Source organism: Heliconius melpomene, chromosome 21 (assembly GCF_056956725.1).
Source record: "Heliconius melpomene rosina isolate 202511_hmr_F chromosome 21, ASM5695672v1, whole genome shotgun sequence".
In the NCBI taxonomy this organism is placed as follows: domain Eukaryota; kingdom Metazoa; phylum Arthropoda; class Insecta; order Lepidoptera; family Nymphalidae; genus Heliconius; species Heliconius melpomene.
The window spans coordinates 8,885,456-8,901,375 of NC_140409.1; the positions used below are offsets into that span (position 1 = coordinate 8,885,456).

Genomic DNA, 15,920 nt, shown 5'->3' on the forward strand with positions numbered 1-15,920 from the left:
GAACTAAACATTATCAGAATTGGACTAATTCTGTCCTTAAAGTAGTATTATCTAAGATATATAGAAGAATTACGTTTAGAACTTAATTCTATGCCTCGCACTTTCCAAATCTGTTTTTTTTACCTTTAATCTTCACTGGTGAATTGATTACTTTCCACACATTCGAGAAAAAAAACAAAAATTATAAAATTAAATCTTTTTAATTAAATTCTAATTAGATCATTCATTGCAGCCAATTTTCTTATTTGGACCTGTAATCAAAAAAATGTAAGTACTAAAAGTATTGAAAATTACAATTCATTTGATTATTTTTAGGCAGGGTGATAATGCATAGAGCAGGGTGGGAATAGAACCTAGACTTTGACCTTCAGAATCCAGAATGTCTAAGTTGAGATAGGTTTATATATCATATAGCTGTTAAGTATAGGTACTCAATCCCAATTTTATTGAATGTGTTCACTAGTTTAGATTTATTGTAATTCTACATACAATATTTATTTATTTCTATTCTATCAATGTGTATTTATTGTAATTCTTATTATTACCTTTGATATTTTTGGTAGTTGATTTGTTAATGTCTAATTCTTTGTTTTTAAATAGATAGGCTCCTCCAGGGATACGTTTTCCAAGTCTTTTTTTTCCTTTTGCTCTTTTAGCCTTAAACTTCTTCTAGGTGTATTACAGATTACAGTTTTAGCAAACCTGACTTTTTTTATTGAAACTTGATTTTTTTTATTATTTATATTTAATTTTTGAACTATAACTCTACACGGAGTCACTCGTTTATCTATAGGTACTGCATTTACAACATCCATGGGGTTTAATACATTTTCAAATGTTTGTCTCTGTTGTATCTCTGGAACACATTCTCTTTTATTGCTCGCAGATTTTCGAGCGGACATCTGTGGGATGTTGAAATGAAAATTAGTTTGTATTAAATTTGCATTATTCTGCTAAATTGATGGTGTCAAACTAATGCTACAACAACCTTACTACAATATCTAATTACTAAGCCTGTTTGTTCTACTTGGCACCAATTAATTTTAAATTAACTTTTTAAATTAAATTTAATAAGTTAATTTACATATTTTAACATCTGAAACATTTCTCTTTAGCATGTGATTCATATATCTAATTACCAATCTAATTCTAAAAAACACTTTATTGCACAAAGATAACACTTATATTGGATAAAATTGTAACATTTAGTACAGTGCAAAGGTGGACTTATCACTATAAGTGATCTCAGGCAACTTTTTATTAATAAAAAATAATTGTAAGAGGACATTGTTGGCGTATACTTTTGTTATTTAAACACTATTCATACATAAATACAAACATAGATATCATATCTACATTTATATAGATATACAATCTAGATAGACTTTTCTGAATAAAAGCTTGCCTGTATGAGATCACTTATCTTATGTATATCAAAATTACAAATTTAATTGTATTTATGTATTTTCTTTCTGCAATAAAGTGTTTTTGATTTGATACAATTATAGTCATATACAAATACTTGAGCACTTAAACAATATTAAGACATATCCAGGATATCTATTAAACACTGACCGACTCATAATTTTGACCATTTTTGTAAAATTTTGATAAATTCAAAATAATTAATTTGAAAAGCTAATATTATTTATTGATTATTTAATTTGTTTCATTAAATAAAACAATATAGCACAGTAGAATATAATTTTGTAATAAATACATAAGTACATTTTTACTAATTACTTTAGTAATTCTATTAAGCAATAATAATTAAATATCAATGTTACTTTATATAAGTTTTTAAGAAAATTCAATGTCTTACAGCATCACACAGCTATTTTTTATTTTAAGAGTAGTATTTATTTTACAACATTGTTAGGCAATAAGTATCTTAATATTAAAATAAAAAATATAAATTTATTTATGAAAAGATTTTTATAACTCCTGGAGTAAAATAAACATATTTTTTGTTCCTTTCCTTCATTTTGCAGCTATTAAATGTTTTTACTACAGTCAGTTAGTTAGTTGTAATGTTTGAAGACTTCTTTCTACTTCTGGCTTCAAGTCTTCCAATCCATTTCTAGGTAATACTTTATCACATATGCTGTCACTTGCAATATGTGTTTTTTATTTACAATGCCTCACCCCTGATGATAATTACTATTATTACATGTGTAATGATATTTACTATGGTAGTTGATAAACTATTAAGTACAAATGATATATTAGTACTTATTGAATATGTATTTTTACAAAGCAAATATATTTTTTCTATGATAGTATTTCAATGAGGTTAATAATATTTAATTGGGTGCTCATTCTAATTGAAATTCCTTCAAAAGATGAGTCCAGTGAAAATATACTTAAACCTGTATTACACATTTGAAAAATAAATACTCAGTGACTTTGCTTAGCACTTTAATTAGCAGTTACTATTATATATGTATAAATAAATAAAAAAGCCTTTTATTTCCCAATTTATAACAAAATTATTACAGTGTTTTTTAATTTATGAAATAAACTAACTTATATTAAATTTTACTATTCTATTCTAATTTTAATAAAAAATAATATTTCTTAATTGAGTTAATTAGGAACCCCCCTCAGGTAAAGGCCTCTTCCAAGGATTGCCACCTCTTTCGGTCCTGGGCCGTATGTATCCATTTAGGTCCAGCAATTTTTTTAATATCATCCTCCCATCGCGTGTAAGGTCTGCCTTTATGACGCTTGCCCTGTGGTCCCCGCCACAACGTCACCATCTTTGTCCATCTACTATCTTGGAGTCGTGCCACATGGCCGGCCCACTTCCATTTAAGCTTTTGTGCTTGCTCCAGAGCATCAATTGCTTTTGTTTCAGCTCTTATATCAGTGTGCCTTATTTTTTGTAACCTTTTAATGTTCATCATACTCCGCTCCATTCCTCTTTGGCATGATGTTATCTTGCTTCGAATTATATTTGTGAATTTCCAGGTTTGGCATGCATATGTAAGACTTGGGATCAGGCACGAATCCATCACTTTCTTTTTTAGATTTATAGGTATATCATTTTTAAATATTTCCTTGAGGCTCCAGTATTTCGACCATGTGTTTTTGACCCTTCTTTCTATTTCTAGCTCATTACTGATTCTATTAAAACTAATTTGTTTGCCTATTATTATTTATTGTTTCACCTCCTATTTTTCTATCTGTTTTAGTGCAATTTGACATAGTTTTTGTTTTGGTGACATTCATTTCAAGTCCCACTTTTTTGCTAGCTACATAAAGTGTTTCGACCATGTCTTGCAGTTGAGCGCTATTTTCAGAGAGTAATACCAAGTCATCTGCAAATCTGAGGTGACTTAACCATTTCCCTCTGATGTATAGTCCTTTGTTACTCCAGTTTAGCTTATTTACTATAGATTCTAGTATTGCAATAAAAAAATTGGGGGAAAGTGGATCGCCTTGGCGTACGCCTCTTTCTACAGAAAAGCTTGACCCAATAGTTTCAAGCTTCACTCTACCAGTACAGTTATTATAAATATTTCTAAGGATCGTCATGTACTCTCTTTCTACCTTTTGAGCCTTTAAAGTTTCCCATATGCTTTCGTGCGACACTGTATCAAAAGCTTTTTGATAATCTATAAACGCTATATATAAGGGTCTTTGAAATTCCTGATACTTTTCAATTATCAACTGGATTATCAATGGATGTGGTCTATCGTTGAATATCCTTTCCTTTGTGTTGCTGTATACGACAGATGTTCTTCATAAATAATATCAGTTTTACTTTCGGCACTATACAGTTGCGTGAAAAAAGTTGTGGCAATATTTATAATATCGTTGCGATTGTATTTTATTTTACCTACTGCCCTTAATCCTTCAATCCATGTTTTTTTTGATCTCAATTCTTTATAACCCTTTTTTAAGCTTCCTTTTACTTCAAGATGTTTTTTTATGACATTGAGTCTATATTTTTTGTAATCGAATTTTATATATTTACTTATTAGCTTATACAGGGCTTTAAGTTTGTTTTTAACTGCTCTATTTTTATTTTTAGTTTTCTGTAACTCTTGCCTTATTTTTATCAGATATTTTTTCCGTTCCGATAATAAGTATTTGCCGATCTTTTGCATGAAGTTTTGTAATTCGTGCTCTTCTTAAGCTGACCTGCATAGCATTAATTAGTTTGTCGTGATAATTTTGAACTGTGTCTCCCGGGTCCCCATTTACTAGCGTAGGTATATACTTATGTAGTGATTCCATATACGAGGTGATTTCTCGTTCCGTTTTTAGTGTGCTAAATTTGTTGTTATTATTATATCCTGCTCTACTTTTTATTGGTTTTGAGAGCGTAATTACTGATCTAAGTGGTCGATGGTCCGATGGGTAGGTTATATTTAGAGTTTCAATGTTTTGAAATAGTTGTGGTCGATTGGTTAGTCCGCTATGTCCATCGTTTTTTAAATTATTTTTTCTTGAATAAGGTGTTAATAATCGCTAAATATTTTCCAGAGCAAAGTTAATGAGTTTTTGGCCTCTGGCATTTCTCTCTCCGTAGCCGTTTCCTCTCATTATTAAATACTCATCTTTTTGCAGTTGCCCTATTTTAGCATTAAATCTCCCATTAGAATGAAATCCTTGTACGCTACATCCATGGCTTTGTATATCATTTCGTAAAATGCAGTGATTTCTTCTTCAGTAGCAGTTTCAGTTGGGGCATAAACTTGAATTATGGTAAGATTTTTCTTTGATAAGTGCAAGTAGTGCTACTCGTTCTGAAATGCCAATATAGCTAGCTAAGTATGGTTTTAGGTATTTCTTAATAATAAAGCCCACTTCATACATGCCTGGTGTTTCTCCTGTGTGACAGAGAATAAAGTTGTCATGTTCGGCTATTTCATTGCCGAGTCGTCGAGTTTCACATATTCCAATGATATCGTATTTTATATTCGATAAGGCTTCAGTTAATTCTATAAGTCTTTCTTGTGAAGATAGTGTTGTGAGGACTTGTGACTTGTGAGGATATGTAGAGCTGGTTTGACTGGTGCATCTCCTTTGGAAGGTAGTGGTCGTAATCCTCCTCGGTGACCAGCCGGCTTGGAGGATATAAATCAGTGTGCGTCGGTTTCTGTTTTGTATATTTTTTGCATGAGAGAGGTGTCGGTGGTTGCTATATATTATTCCTTTCTTGACTTTTATCATTTTTATTCGATAAGTAATTAAGTATAGTCTGTTTAGTCGTACCTTCTGAGAAACTAGAAGATCTTTGAGATGCAGAGCATGTCAAAAAGGTTTTATTTTTCTTGGAAACTAGACTGTTACGTGTTACTGTAAATGTTTCTATTACTGGTATTTTCATTGTGCTGTGGCGAGGTAGAAAGGTGCCTCTTCCTGGTGTCCTTTGCTTCAGGTTTATTAACTATGATAATTTTGTCGTATTTAATAATTACGTTATTACCTTTTTCTCTCTCTACTTTTGGTTGTTCTTGAAGCATTCTTCTCTTCTCTAATACATGTGTGGGGTAGTCTTCTTTTATATAATAGTTAGTGTTTTTTAAAACCATTTTCTGTTTCATAATCTTGATTTTAGTGCTAAGTGTCACAAAAGTGACTGTAATTGGTCGGGACTTCTCAGATTTTTTGCCTACTCGTCTTACCTCTTGTATGTCATCACAGTTAAGGTTAAGTAAGAAATAATCATTTATAAAGTTAATGATTTTGTTCTCCATATCAAAATAAGATTTCTCATTATCTTCGATGCCAAAGAACACTATATTTCTTTTCCGTGCCTGTTTCTCTAACAAATTAAGTCTTTGTTGTTGATCTTCAATTTTTTCCTTGATTTTTACTTGATTTTGATGCCAATTTTCAAATTTTTCATCTAAAATTGTGTTTATATTTTTTGATACTTTTTCAGTAACTATTTCGACGCTATTCTGGATTGCATTTTTCTGTGCATCGATATCCTTTTGGATTTTGCGAAGTGCCTCCATAATTTCTTCTATTTTGAAATGAGCCAATTAATTGATTTGTTAAATTTTTGCTACTACCGCTACTCGTCGCTAGATGGCGTTGCTTTATTTTTTCTCAGCAAAAAAAGGCCGCAATTCTTATAAGACTTAGATAAAAGCACGAATCAGTATCCTCACAGAATTCTTGACATTCCTCACTTACGGAAGCGCAGTGCATGTATTTACTCAAAATTGTGACAAAAAAAGCAGTATGCAAATATCAATTTTTTTTTTGCAGGTAGGTCAAGCCTTTCTAATGCAGGTCAATGACCAAATTGTAAAAAAGTCTCAAAATGCACTATAATCGTTAACGACTTTACGTTACGACTTTAACTTATTATTTTTGATGAATAACGAATTTAAACTCAGAGCAAAACGGCACACGTCCACCTTGCGCGGTGAGCGACTCCCCCCCCGAAATATATGTATATCCTTAGATTAATACTTAACTTACCTAGTATTTTTAAGTTACAGTCATTAATTTCTCTTTAGATTTTTGGGCTTTATGTGACAAATTCTACTTATGTCTTATTTTTAGACATTCAATAGTTTTCACTTTCCTTTAAATTTCGCGAATCGACGCATATTTCGTTGTTGTTTAAGGTCTAATTTAAATATTTTCCTCAAAACACAGTACATAAGCACTAAACGTGCCATTTTATTGCCGTTTTCACGAGAAAAATAACAAATTAATTTCTAGCAAGTTACACTTTAGATATTCACTAAATTCTCAATTCCTATCAAATTTTTGTAATTTTCTCTTTCTGTCGCGTCAAGAGTACCAAATATCACAAAATCACAGAACACATTTACTCACATGGACAAAATTGACAATTCTAACGAATGCTACAAAGATTTTTAGTTAACGCAATTATCAAGTAGACGGCGCTAGTGGGCTTAGCTATTCATTCAAAAAAATCACTCAACTGGCACGCTCGGAACGCCATAATAGAAAGAACAGAACAGAACAGAAGGATTAAGCAAAAGCATAACCAAAAAGTTAAATAGCGTTAAATACGTATAAATAAATATTTAAATTTAATAAATTAAGTAAAACTAATACATGCTTAGCCCGCAATAGTTTTCGTTATGGCGGACACACCACGTTTTTAGTAAAAAAAAGTTACAAAAATCATATGATATTACAAAATCTATAAGTGATTCAATAAATTACAATATTACAGTTATTATAATAAACAAACATGCACATTTATTAGTAAAATATTTATGATTACCTTGAATACAATAGATGGCACCTCCTGCGTTCGCGCATTTGCTCACAAAAAGAAAGATGGTGTTGCTAAATAGTGTTGCCGATCGATAGTCGACTATTGATAGGCTATCGATATTCTATCGATAGTTGTCCGATAGTAGAACTATCGATATTTTAATCGAATCGAAGTATTAAATTAATAAGTATTAATAAGTATTAAATTCTCTCGTTAAATCTGTATTACTTACACATTTGAAAAATAAATACTCAGTGATAGTATCGATACTATCGTAGTATTCGATAGTATCGATACTATCGATTATTGTGAACTATCGATCGCATGCTAAGTTGCAATAGTATCTTTCTTTTCACCAAAATATGAAAAAACAAAAGAAATTTAACAAAAATGTTTCTTGTTCTTTTCATTTCATCTTGTACCTACGCTTGAGAATCATATTCAATACTATCGCGAATTAGCATACAATCGATAGTCCAAAACAATCGATAGTATCGATACTATCGAAAATATCGATACTATCGATTGTCCTATCGATACTATCGATTGTCCTATCGATACTATCGATTGTCCTATCGATCGCATAGGCTTTTTTAGATTAAAACTATCGATTGCGAAACAACCGATAGTTTGGCAACACTATTGCCAAATAAGAATTTTATTTTTTTTAGGGATAGCGCGCACTGGTGACTTTTGTCAAGGTGACAATAAATTCTTTGTCACTATCATGTCACCATACTTTTCGCGACTACGCGCACTTGCATTGACAGTGACGAAAATTTTTACATTTGACAAAATAGATCTCGAAGAGATGGTCGCCACAAAAATCACTAGTGCGCGCTATCCCCTAAGCCGTATAAAAGTTTTTATAAACCCGCCAGATTTTATTTATTTGACTGTTCGTTAGCGGACTTCGCCAAATTAAGGGTTAAACCATTTATGCTTTATAGATCTTTAAATTCTCGTGCGTTAATAAATCAAAACAGGCGGACCCATATATCGAACAATATTATTGCCATTATTATTGTGTATGTGTAGCTGGCCTAACCCTTCGATAAAATATATTCTGTGGTCTTGAGGCTGGAAAAAATGCAAATGACAAATTGAATGTGATATGGTATTTGTATATTTTTTGACTTATCCGTAAATAAATTTTACTCGATTTTCTGATATTCTTGATAAATAAAGACCTTATTTCATAAACTTTGTGTGCAATATTATTGTTCAATTTTTGTATTTCATTATTATTTTCTAAAATTATACAGGTAACAATTATTTAAAAAAATGACTACTGCTACTAATGCACCACGAACGACGAACAAAAATTACGCGGATAAATCTTTTATTGCCAATTTTTTACACGATAATTTATTTTGTATAAACATTCATATTTAATAAATTTTTATTTTATTTAACATTTACTTTATCTTAATTTATATGGTGGTCATGGGATTGCTGGGTGATTCAAATGTTATGCAATACGAAAGAATTTAAAAGCTAACATTAAACAAATGACAAGCTTTCTACCCATATATTGTACTTTCTTTAATACATTATTAATAATAAAATGTACTAAACTATGTTTTTATTATGATTTTGTTCTAATTATTTGATTCATTTCATTAGAAAAAGAAAACTAATAATTTGGTATTGTGGTAATAAGTAACAGCAATAATAATATAACACTGAGTATAATAATCTTCCAGGCGATGTCACATATTAATGATCTCATTGGTGTTGTACGAGGCTTTCGTCAGGTGATAGATGCTGGTATTAAACTGCAACAGGAAAACGCTAAACTAATATTGAATAATTGTAGCTTCAGGCAATCTGTTCAAAAGTGCTCAATTAATTCACGTTCAACTTACAAACCTAGCAATGTTGTGGTTAGTGATGCTTTGGAGAGAGCAACAGTAGTCATACATGGGATTAAACAGTTTGTTTCTATAAATAATATCAACAATAATACTTCTTTAGAGGGCATCACACAAGAGGATTTACAGTTACAAGAAGATATAGATATTCTCAATAAACAGTTCAACGAAACTTTTGATAGTTTGAAACAAACTCAAAAGAAAATTATTTCATCCATAACTCCAACTCATTTAAATACTGAAAAAAATATTCAATCATCACAAAAGACTGAAACTGTGTTGGAAACTGTATTTCCAGAAATCCCAATAATAAAAGAGACACAGCTTGAAATCAAAGCACCAAATATGGAACCAAGTCCAAGTAAATCAGATTCAAGACCAGTTGCAAAAAAGAAATTGAATGTTTCTGTAAGTTTTCTTGTTTTTAGTTCTCAAGATTATTTATTAAAGTGTACATTTAGCTATATAATTTTTTTTTATTTAGCTTAGTGAAAGTTCAAAAGCTCGTGTAGTGCCATCATCACGTATTGGTAGGATGATATCTTTTGGGTCACTAGCTGCGGGCTTAGGAGTGGGCACAATTGCACAATATACGCGTAATACACTTCAATCAGTCACTGGTAAAGTTGATGAATCTTCTAATGCTTTTTTGTCTACGGCAAATGCAGAAAGGATAGTGGATACACTTTGCAAAGTCAGAGGTTAGTAAAAGCTTTAATTATGCACTGTTTGTTTTTTACTTTTTTTTGTTTCATGTCATATTTCATTTCAAAACATTGCTTGTTGGGAGGCAGAACTCAATGCTGCCCTTTGTTTACCAGAGTGGTGAAATGAAAATGAAATTATGGTTGTTAGTTCATTCCCCTAAGTCAAAATTAAAGTCACAACCCATAGTGTCTACTGTCAGACTGCTGTCTCATTATTATTTTTTTTATTTTAATAAACAAACTATAATAAGAGAGACTGTTGTGTTGCAGTGTCTGATTGTAAATGTTGACAATTGTACATTCAATTCTCACTCGGGGAATAACTTATTTTCAGTACCACCATTCAACAGGCAAAGTCTCGAGAAATAGGCCTTGCGTGGGGAACAATGTCCTAAAACTAGGTTCCCTCTGCCTACCCTGCTATGTATGATACAATATGAGGCTTAATAAAAATAGTTACAAAATGATGTTTTAACAGGCGCAGCACTTAAACTTGGCCAGTTACTGAGTATACAGGATGATTCAGTAATACCATCAGATTTGCAACGTATATTCGACAGGGTGCGTCAGTCTGCTGACTTTATGCCTACTTGGCAAGTAGAGAAGGTTATGACGTCACAGCTTGGCCCCGATTGGCGATCTCGCCTCCGACATTTTGAAGAACAGCCTTTTGCAGCTGCTTCTATTGGTAAAATATATTTTAGTTTAATATATTTTAATGATTCTATATACAAATACAATATATAATGATATTGTGTTGTAATGAGTATATAATATCACTAACATATAATATTATTATGTAATTTTCCATAATTATAATAATAGAGAATCATGATTTATCAACAATTATATATTCTAAAAAGATATCTGTGTCATCAATCGGAATGTACTGATGTGTAATGACTTAAGATTTTCAATTTGCAATAATAATTAAACCACCGTAATTTGCTTTTGTTTTTTTAAATTATTAAGCTGGTGCAATAAAATATTAGATTATCTTATATCTGTACAACAAATGAATGATTTTTTTAAATTCCTTTTTAGGTCAAGTTCATCAAGCAATTTTACATGACGGCAGTGAGGTGGCTGTCAAAGTCCAATATCCAGGAGTTGCTCAGGGTATCAACAGTGATATAGACAATTTAGTGGGAGTTTTAAAGGTAGAAAATATGCATCTTATTTTTTGTACTATAAACTGCAGATACCATTATTAATTTCTTGATGGTCCTACCATTATTAGATATTGAAATAGTCCAGATTACTTTTTTAAATTGTTACTAAAGGGGGCATTGTATTACATAACATTTAAAAATATTTCTCTAAAATTAATTAATTCTAAACTAATTCATTCCCTTCTGCCTAACCTGATTTGCGCGAGGTTTTTAGTGCAGTTAACTTAACTTTTAACTTTTATATTTGAAATGAGTAACTGTTAAGTTTCTTTCCGGTTCTCAGAACTGCCCTTTAACCTGGTAGTACCTATGTTTATGCAACGATTAACAAATGCTTGCAAATTTGTTTATAAATGAATATTATTTTGTATTAAAATTCCATTTTTAAATTATGTAACATAAATAGCTGGTCACATTTGTGAGATCCACCCACTTAGTGTGACGTCGCATATTTCGCAATTTAACATCTCGAAATTATTAAATTAAAGTAGCAGTTCCAAAATTATGTTTGTATATTACATTTTATAGCAGATATTTTAGGCATTATATGGGAAGACCCGGGTCTCCTAATACAGGCATTACTTACTTAAAAGGAGATCTCTGTAACAATTATTTGTGTGTAAAATCTGTTGAACAAATAAAGTTTTTTTTTTTTTATTATTTTTGAAATGTGATGTCACGAAACTTACGATCCCCATTTCTCGTCACACAACCTCACACTTCGTGGACCCACTCCACATCCCTTAAAGTGTGAAGTAATTTATAGATGGGTCCTAATTTGGGTTTTCTGTAGGTTTGGAACATATTCCCTAAAGGCATGTTCATAGACAATGTTGTGGAAGTAGCCAAGAAGGAGTTGGCTTGGGAGGTTGACTATAAACGTGAAGCGGAATGCACTAGAAAGTTCAAACAACTGCTCGCCCCTTATCCTGAATATTTTGTTCCGTCGGTAATCGGTCAGTAAATGTTTTATATTAACTAATGATTAAGCATATTGTTTTTTCTTACTTTATTTTCTCTTTCTTTTAGAAAATATATTATGAATAATGTAAAAAATCATATGCACTTGATGAAATGTAGATCTTTAGACACAGTTAAAATAATTCTAATATGTGGGACTCATTTTCCTTTTACATAAAGTAAATAGTAGTAATTGTTCATCTTTTGCTCTCTATGCAACAACAATATAATAATTTGATAAAACTAAATCAAACCCAATGATAAATTAAAAAATAATAAATTTAAAATTACCTACAAACCATATTTCAACACACGACTATCGACACGGTCAAATTGGGCAACAATATATCTTAAATATACTCTGTCTGACTGTAAACACGATGATTGTGGGTTCGATTGTTACGCGGGGATGAATTATTTTCATTCGACGCGCAATGTCCAGAAAAATAGGATGGCACTAAGTTCCCTCTGCCTACCCCGCTATATGCGTGAAGCTAATAACACTTTAAAAATGTTAAAAATACGTATACATATGTTTTGTTTGTTAGACGAATTGTGCGCCCAAGAGGTTATAACGACGGAGCTCATAGACGGCACACCACTTGACAAGTTGTTCGACGCGGAGTACGAAGTGCGTCAACGCATTGCGTATATGATAATGCACCTGTGTCTACGGGAGATGTTCGTGTTGAGATGTATGCAGACCGATCCTAATTGGGCTAATTTCTTCTACAACACACATACTAAACAGGTTGCTATGTTTTTTTATACTATACTTTATACTTTCGTGTTATGGTTTATAATATGATGATCTACATCTATATCATCCATCGTTGATAACCTATATGAAGATCAGACTTACAACAGGGTCTTGGTAACGAGCTACTCTAGGCCAGCCGTTACAACTATATGTAGATAGCCAAAGTATAATAGTATTAAGAATTTATTATAATACAGTTTTCTTTATCTGTAAATACTAAAAGAAGGAGGCAGTGACAAGTCAGGGATATTTATTAAGAATTTAATAATATGAACATGTTTATCTATGTCCTGAATGTCTGTTTTAACATACATATTTTCTTTTAATTTTTTAATTTAAATCTTCGCGTTCACACTTAAATATAGTCATTATAGTTCTGTTCTGTTCTGTTCTGTTCTTTTTTATTATGGCGTTCCGAGCGTGCCAGTTGAGCACAAAATCACTTCGCCAGTTCATTATAGTTTATTGATATTTGCTGTCATACCGTTCTAAGCGAGTAATCGTTGTAAATTACTTAATATGGCAGGTTGGCTGTCCATTCGAATTAAAAATAGAAATTTAAATGGCATTTGTTTAGCTGATATACTCGTATTCGTATAAACTAAGGAGCTGCATGTTACATTTGTTTGAAATATGTTATGAGAATAAAAGTAACGTAACATATGGTGGTCTATAATGTTTCCGAGCTTATATTGCATTTTAATTTAATAAAAATCAATAGGTAACCATTTTCTGTATTTTAAGGGGTATATTATTTTAGGGGTATCTACAGAATGGGTTTTTTTAATATATATATATATAACAAACTTCGAAACGATATCATGGTAATCAAATAAGTTTACTATAAGTAACAAAAATATTGTATACGCTTAATAAACAAGAAGAAAGTTTGTAATAAGTTGTTTGTTGTTAACACGGAAATTTCCCGTGTAATTTCACGAGCCACATTGTAGCAAACTATGCAATTGTATTACATTGTACTGTCTGTTTATTTTATATAGAAAATAGTAAATGGATTTGGAATGTTCTTTATAAGTCATTAACAAATAAAATTTTAAAAAATTCCTCTGACCCAAAAATCACTACCTTGTTGGCTAAAAACCACCGAGACGAACAAGGCTTTCGATTTAAAAAACCGCTCTCAAATCAATTCATTCATTCAGGAGCTACCACAGACAGACAAACGGAATTGGAGGTTAAAAATATTACTTGGATAAAGCAAGCACACTTCGTTTTAGATGTACTATAAATATTATATCGTTAGTTGGTTTTAAATTATGAACAAAAAAATACTTAGTATCTTATTTATAGGCAAGATGAATACATATGTTAATTGTTTACTTAGAAATAAGGCATGAACTTTGTCATAAAATATAAAATATCAATATTTTTATATGTCATATATCATTTTTTTTTTGCGTTATATATTAACCACTGTTTTATGTTAACAGCTTATTCTCTTGGATTTCGGCGCAACTCGTGAATATTCTAAGGAGTTTATGGATCAGTACATAGAAATTATAAATGCAGCGTCGGAGAATGATCGTGAGGCCATCTTGCGTATGTCGCGAGAAATGAAATTCCTCACCGGATACGAGTCGAAGGTATATTTTTATTTATTTACTTATTGCAATACCTCTCTGATAATCATTTACCGTTGGTTATGTATTCAATAATCAAAAAGTCAATTGAATTTATTGATGTAGTTAAATATTTTAATATTTTGCACAGTCGATTGTCTACATTTTGTTAAAGTTATTCAATGTATAGATAATATTTTACTGATATATATATTTTTTTGACCATACGCTTAATCCCGTCGATGGTAGTATAGCGTGGTACGCGGAGGGTACTAAGTGTAAAGGCACTGCGCTCCCAACTCCACGCAAGCTCCACTGGACTCCGCCCGATTTTCGAGACATTGCTGGTTGAATGGCAGAAAGCAACTTTCCACTTGTCTTCTTACCAGAGCTAAATTATTCCTTCAAGTGGGAGTCTAGCCCACAACCGTCGCATTTACAATGACGTTGTGCCGTTGCGTCACTACATTCTTTACAGGCATATTATGTTACATCAACCAAAATTCTACTTGACAGATAATGGAAGACACACACGTCGACACAGTGCTCATAATGGGGGAAGTATTCACAAGGGAAGGTACAGGGGAGTTCGATTTCGGTGGACAGCTAACCACGCGACGTATACAGGCGTTAATACCGACAATACTGACTCACAGGCTGTGCCCGCCACCAGAAGAAATATATTCCCTACATAGAAAACTATCTGGAGTTTTCCTTTTATGTTCAAAGTTAAAAGTTAAATTGAACTGTCGAGACATGTTCCAAGAGATATACCAACAGTATAAGTCTCAATAGTTTCAAGGATGCTATGTGTTAGCTACTAATAAAATAATCCAAACTTACCTCTGAAATTGTGTTATTAATAATAATTATGAACGTTATTTAACAGCCGTATATTATTTAATAATTTGTAAATTATAATATTCGTCGAATATATTTATTATGGAGCACAAAATATACATATTCAATATTTGTTAAAAAAATCCGTACATAGAAGCTTTTTTTTTTAGGGTAGGTGGAGGACACCTAGAAACCTAGAACACTCCTTGCCCATTAAGACACTTTCGTTCCCCACTTTCCGTCGAATTCTTGTGGCATTGCATGTTTATATATCACGCTCGTGCCCCTGAACTAAAGAATTATGATCTTATTTACAAAGTTAAGAGTGCCGATTTTGGTACAATGGCCACCAATAGGGAAAACACATGAAAAATTTCATAATGAAATGAATAAAAATTAGATGTAAAAACTTTCTTTTGTTGAGTTTATTCTAGATTATCGCTACATGCCATTTGAAGACAGTGTATACATATATGTTAATATTTATTAAGTATTATCCTTACATTTTATAAAATGTAAAAGCATTAATATGCATTATGCGGATATAACAAAAACACTACCATTAACAATCTAATACAATAATAAGAATATTGAATTTATTTTTGTAATGTAAATAAATTATTACATGTACATTCTTTATACTTTTAATAAATTGACTAAATAGAACACAAGTCTTTATATTTTGGGACCTATGTAACGTAATTATGAATAATTATAATTGAATTTTAGAGTAGCAGATATTTAATATAAAGATTCTTCCTAATATAAAAGTGATGAAGAGATTGAAACTACAAATATCGCGTGTGCA

At 31.4% G+C, this 15,920-nt stretch overlaps 2 protein-coding genes across 4 annotated transcripts; one reads left to right on the forward strand and one right to left on the reverse strand.

Annotated features, from left to right (window-relative positions):
* Positions 1–181: 181 nt before the first annotated feature.
* LOC146527160 (uncharacterized) lies at positions 182–7,324 on the reverse strand. 2 transcript variants are annotated; one of them, XR_014879264.1, is made up of 3 exons: positions 7,226–7,324; positions 546–902; positions 182–251 (listed from the first exon to the last, which is right to left on the reverse strand). XR_014879264.1 is itself a non-coding variant. In XM_085205949.1 (2 exons), exon 1 carries the CDS (start codon positions 5,970–5,972, stop codon positions 5,298–5,300), a length of 675 nt encoding a protein of 224 aa, XP_085062075.1. In that variant the 5' UTR covers positions 5,973–6,398; the 3' UTR covers positions 182–251; positions 546–5,297. The 2 variants fall into 2 exon arrangements, 1 of the variants encoding a protein (XP_085062075.1); XM_085205949.1 differs by lacking the exon at positions 7,226–7,324 and having other exon boundaries at positions 546–6,398.
* Positions 7,325–8,216: 892 nt separating this feature from the next.
* Positions 8,217–15,778, forward strand: Coq8 (ubiquinone biosynthesis protein COQ8, mitochondrial). Of its 2 annotated transcripts, none has more exons than XM_085205822.1 (9): positions 8,217–8,336; positions 8,926–9,501; positions 9,578–9,794; positions 10,279–10,488; positions 10,845–10,960; positions 11,766–11,928; positions 12,481–12,683; positions 14,144–14,296; positions 14,789–15,778. In XM_085205822.1, the coding sequence occupies exons 1-9, from the start codon at positions 8,334–8,336 to the stop codon at positions 15,065–15,067; spliced, it is 1,920 nt and encodes a 639-aa protein (XP_085061948.1). In that variant the 5' UTR covers positions 8,217–8,333; the 3' UTR covers positions 15,068–15,778. The 2 variants fall into 2 exon arrangements, with proteins under 2 accessions (XP_085061948.1, XP_085061949.1); XM_085205823.1 differs by having other exon boundaries at positions 8,325–8,484.
* Positions 15,779–15,920: the final 142 nt, after the last annotated feature.

What these genes read in the sequence shown, in the direction of transcription:
- Coq8 (XM_085205822.1), top strand. An exon ending in TACACTTTGCAAAGTCAGAG is followed by an intron (nt 9,795 to 10,278) that starts GTTAGTAAAAGC and finishes ATGTTTTAACAG; the next exon opens with GCGCAGCACTTAAACTTGGC. An exon ending in TCACCGGATACGAGTCGAAG is followed by an intron (nt 14,297 to 14,788) that starts GTATATTTTTAT and finishes TCTACTTGACAG; the next exon opens with ATAATGGAAGACACACACGT.
- LOC146527160 (XM_085205949.1), bottom strand. Translation starts at nt 5,972, where the DNA reads ATGGAGGCACTTCGCAAAATCCAAAAGGATATCGATGCACAGAAAAAT.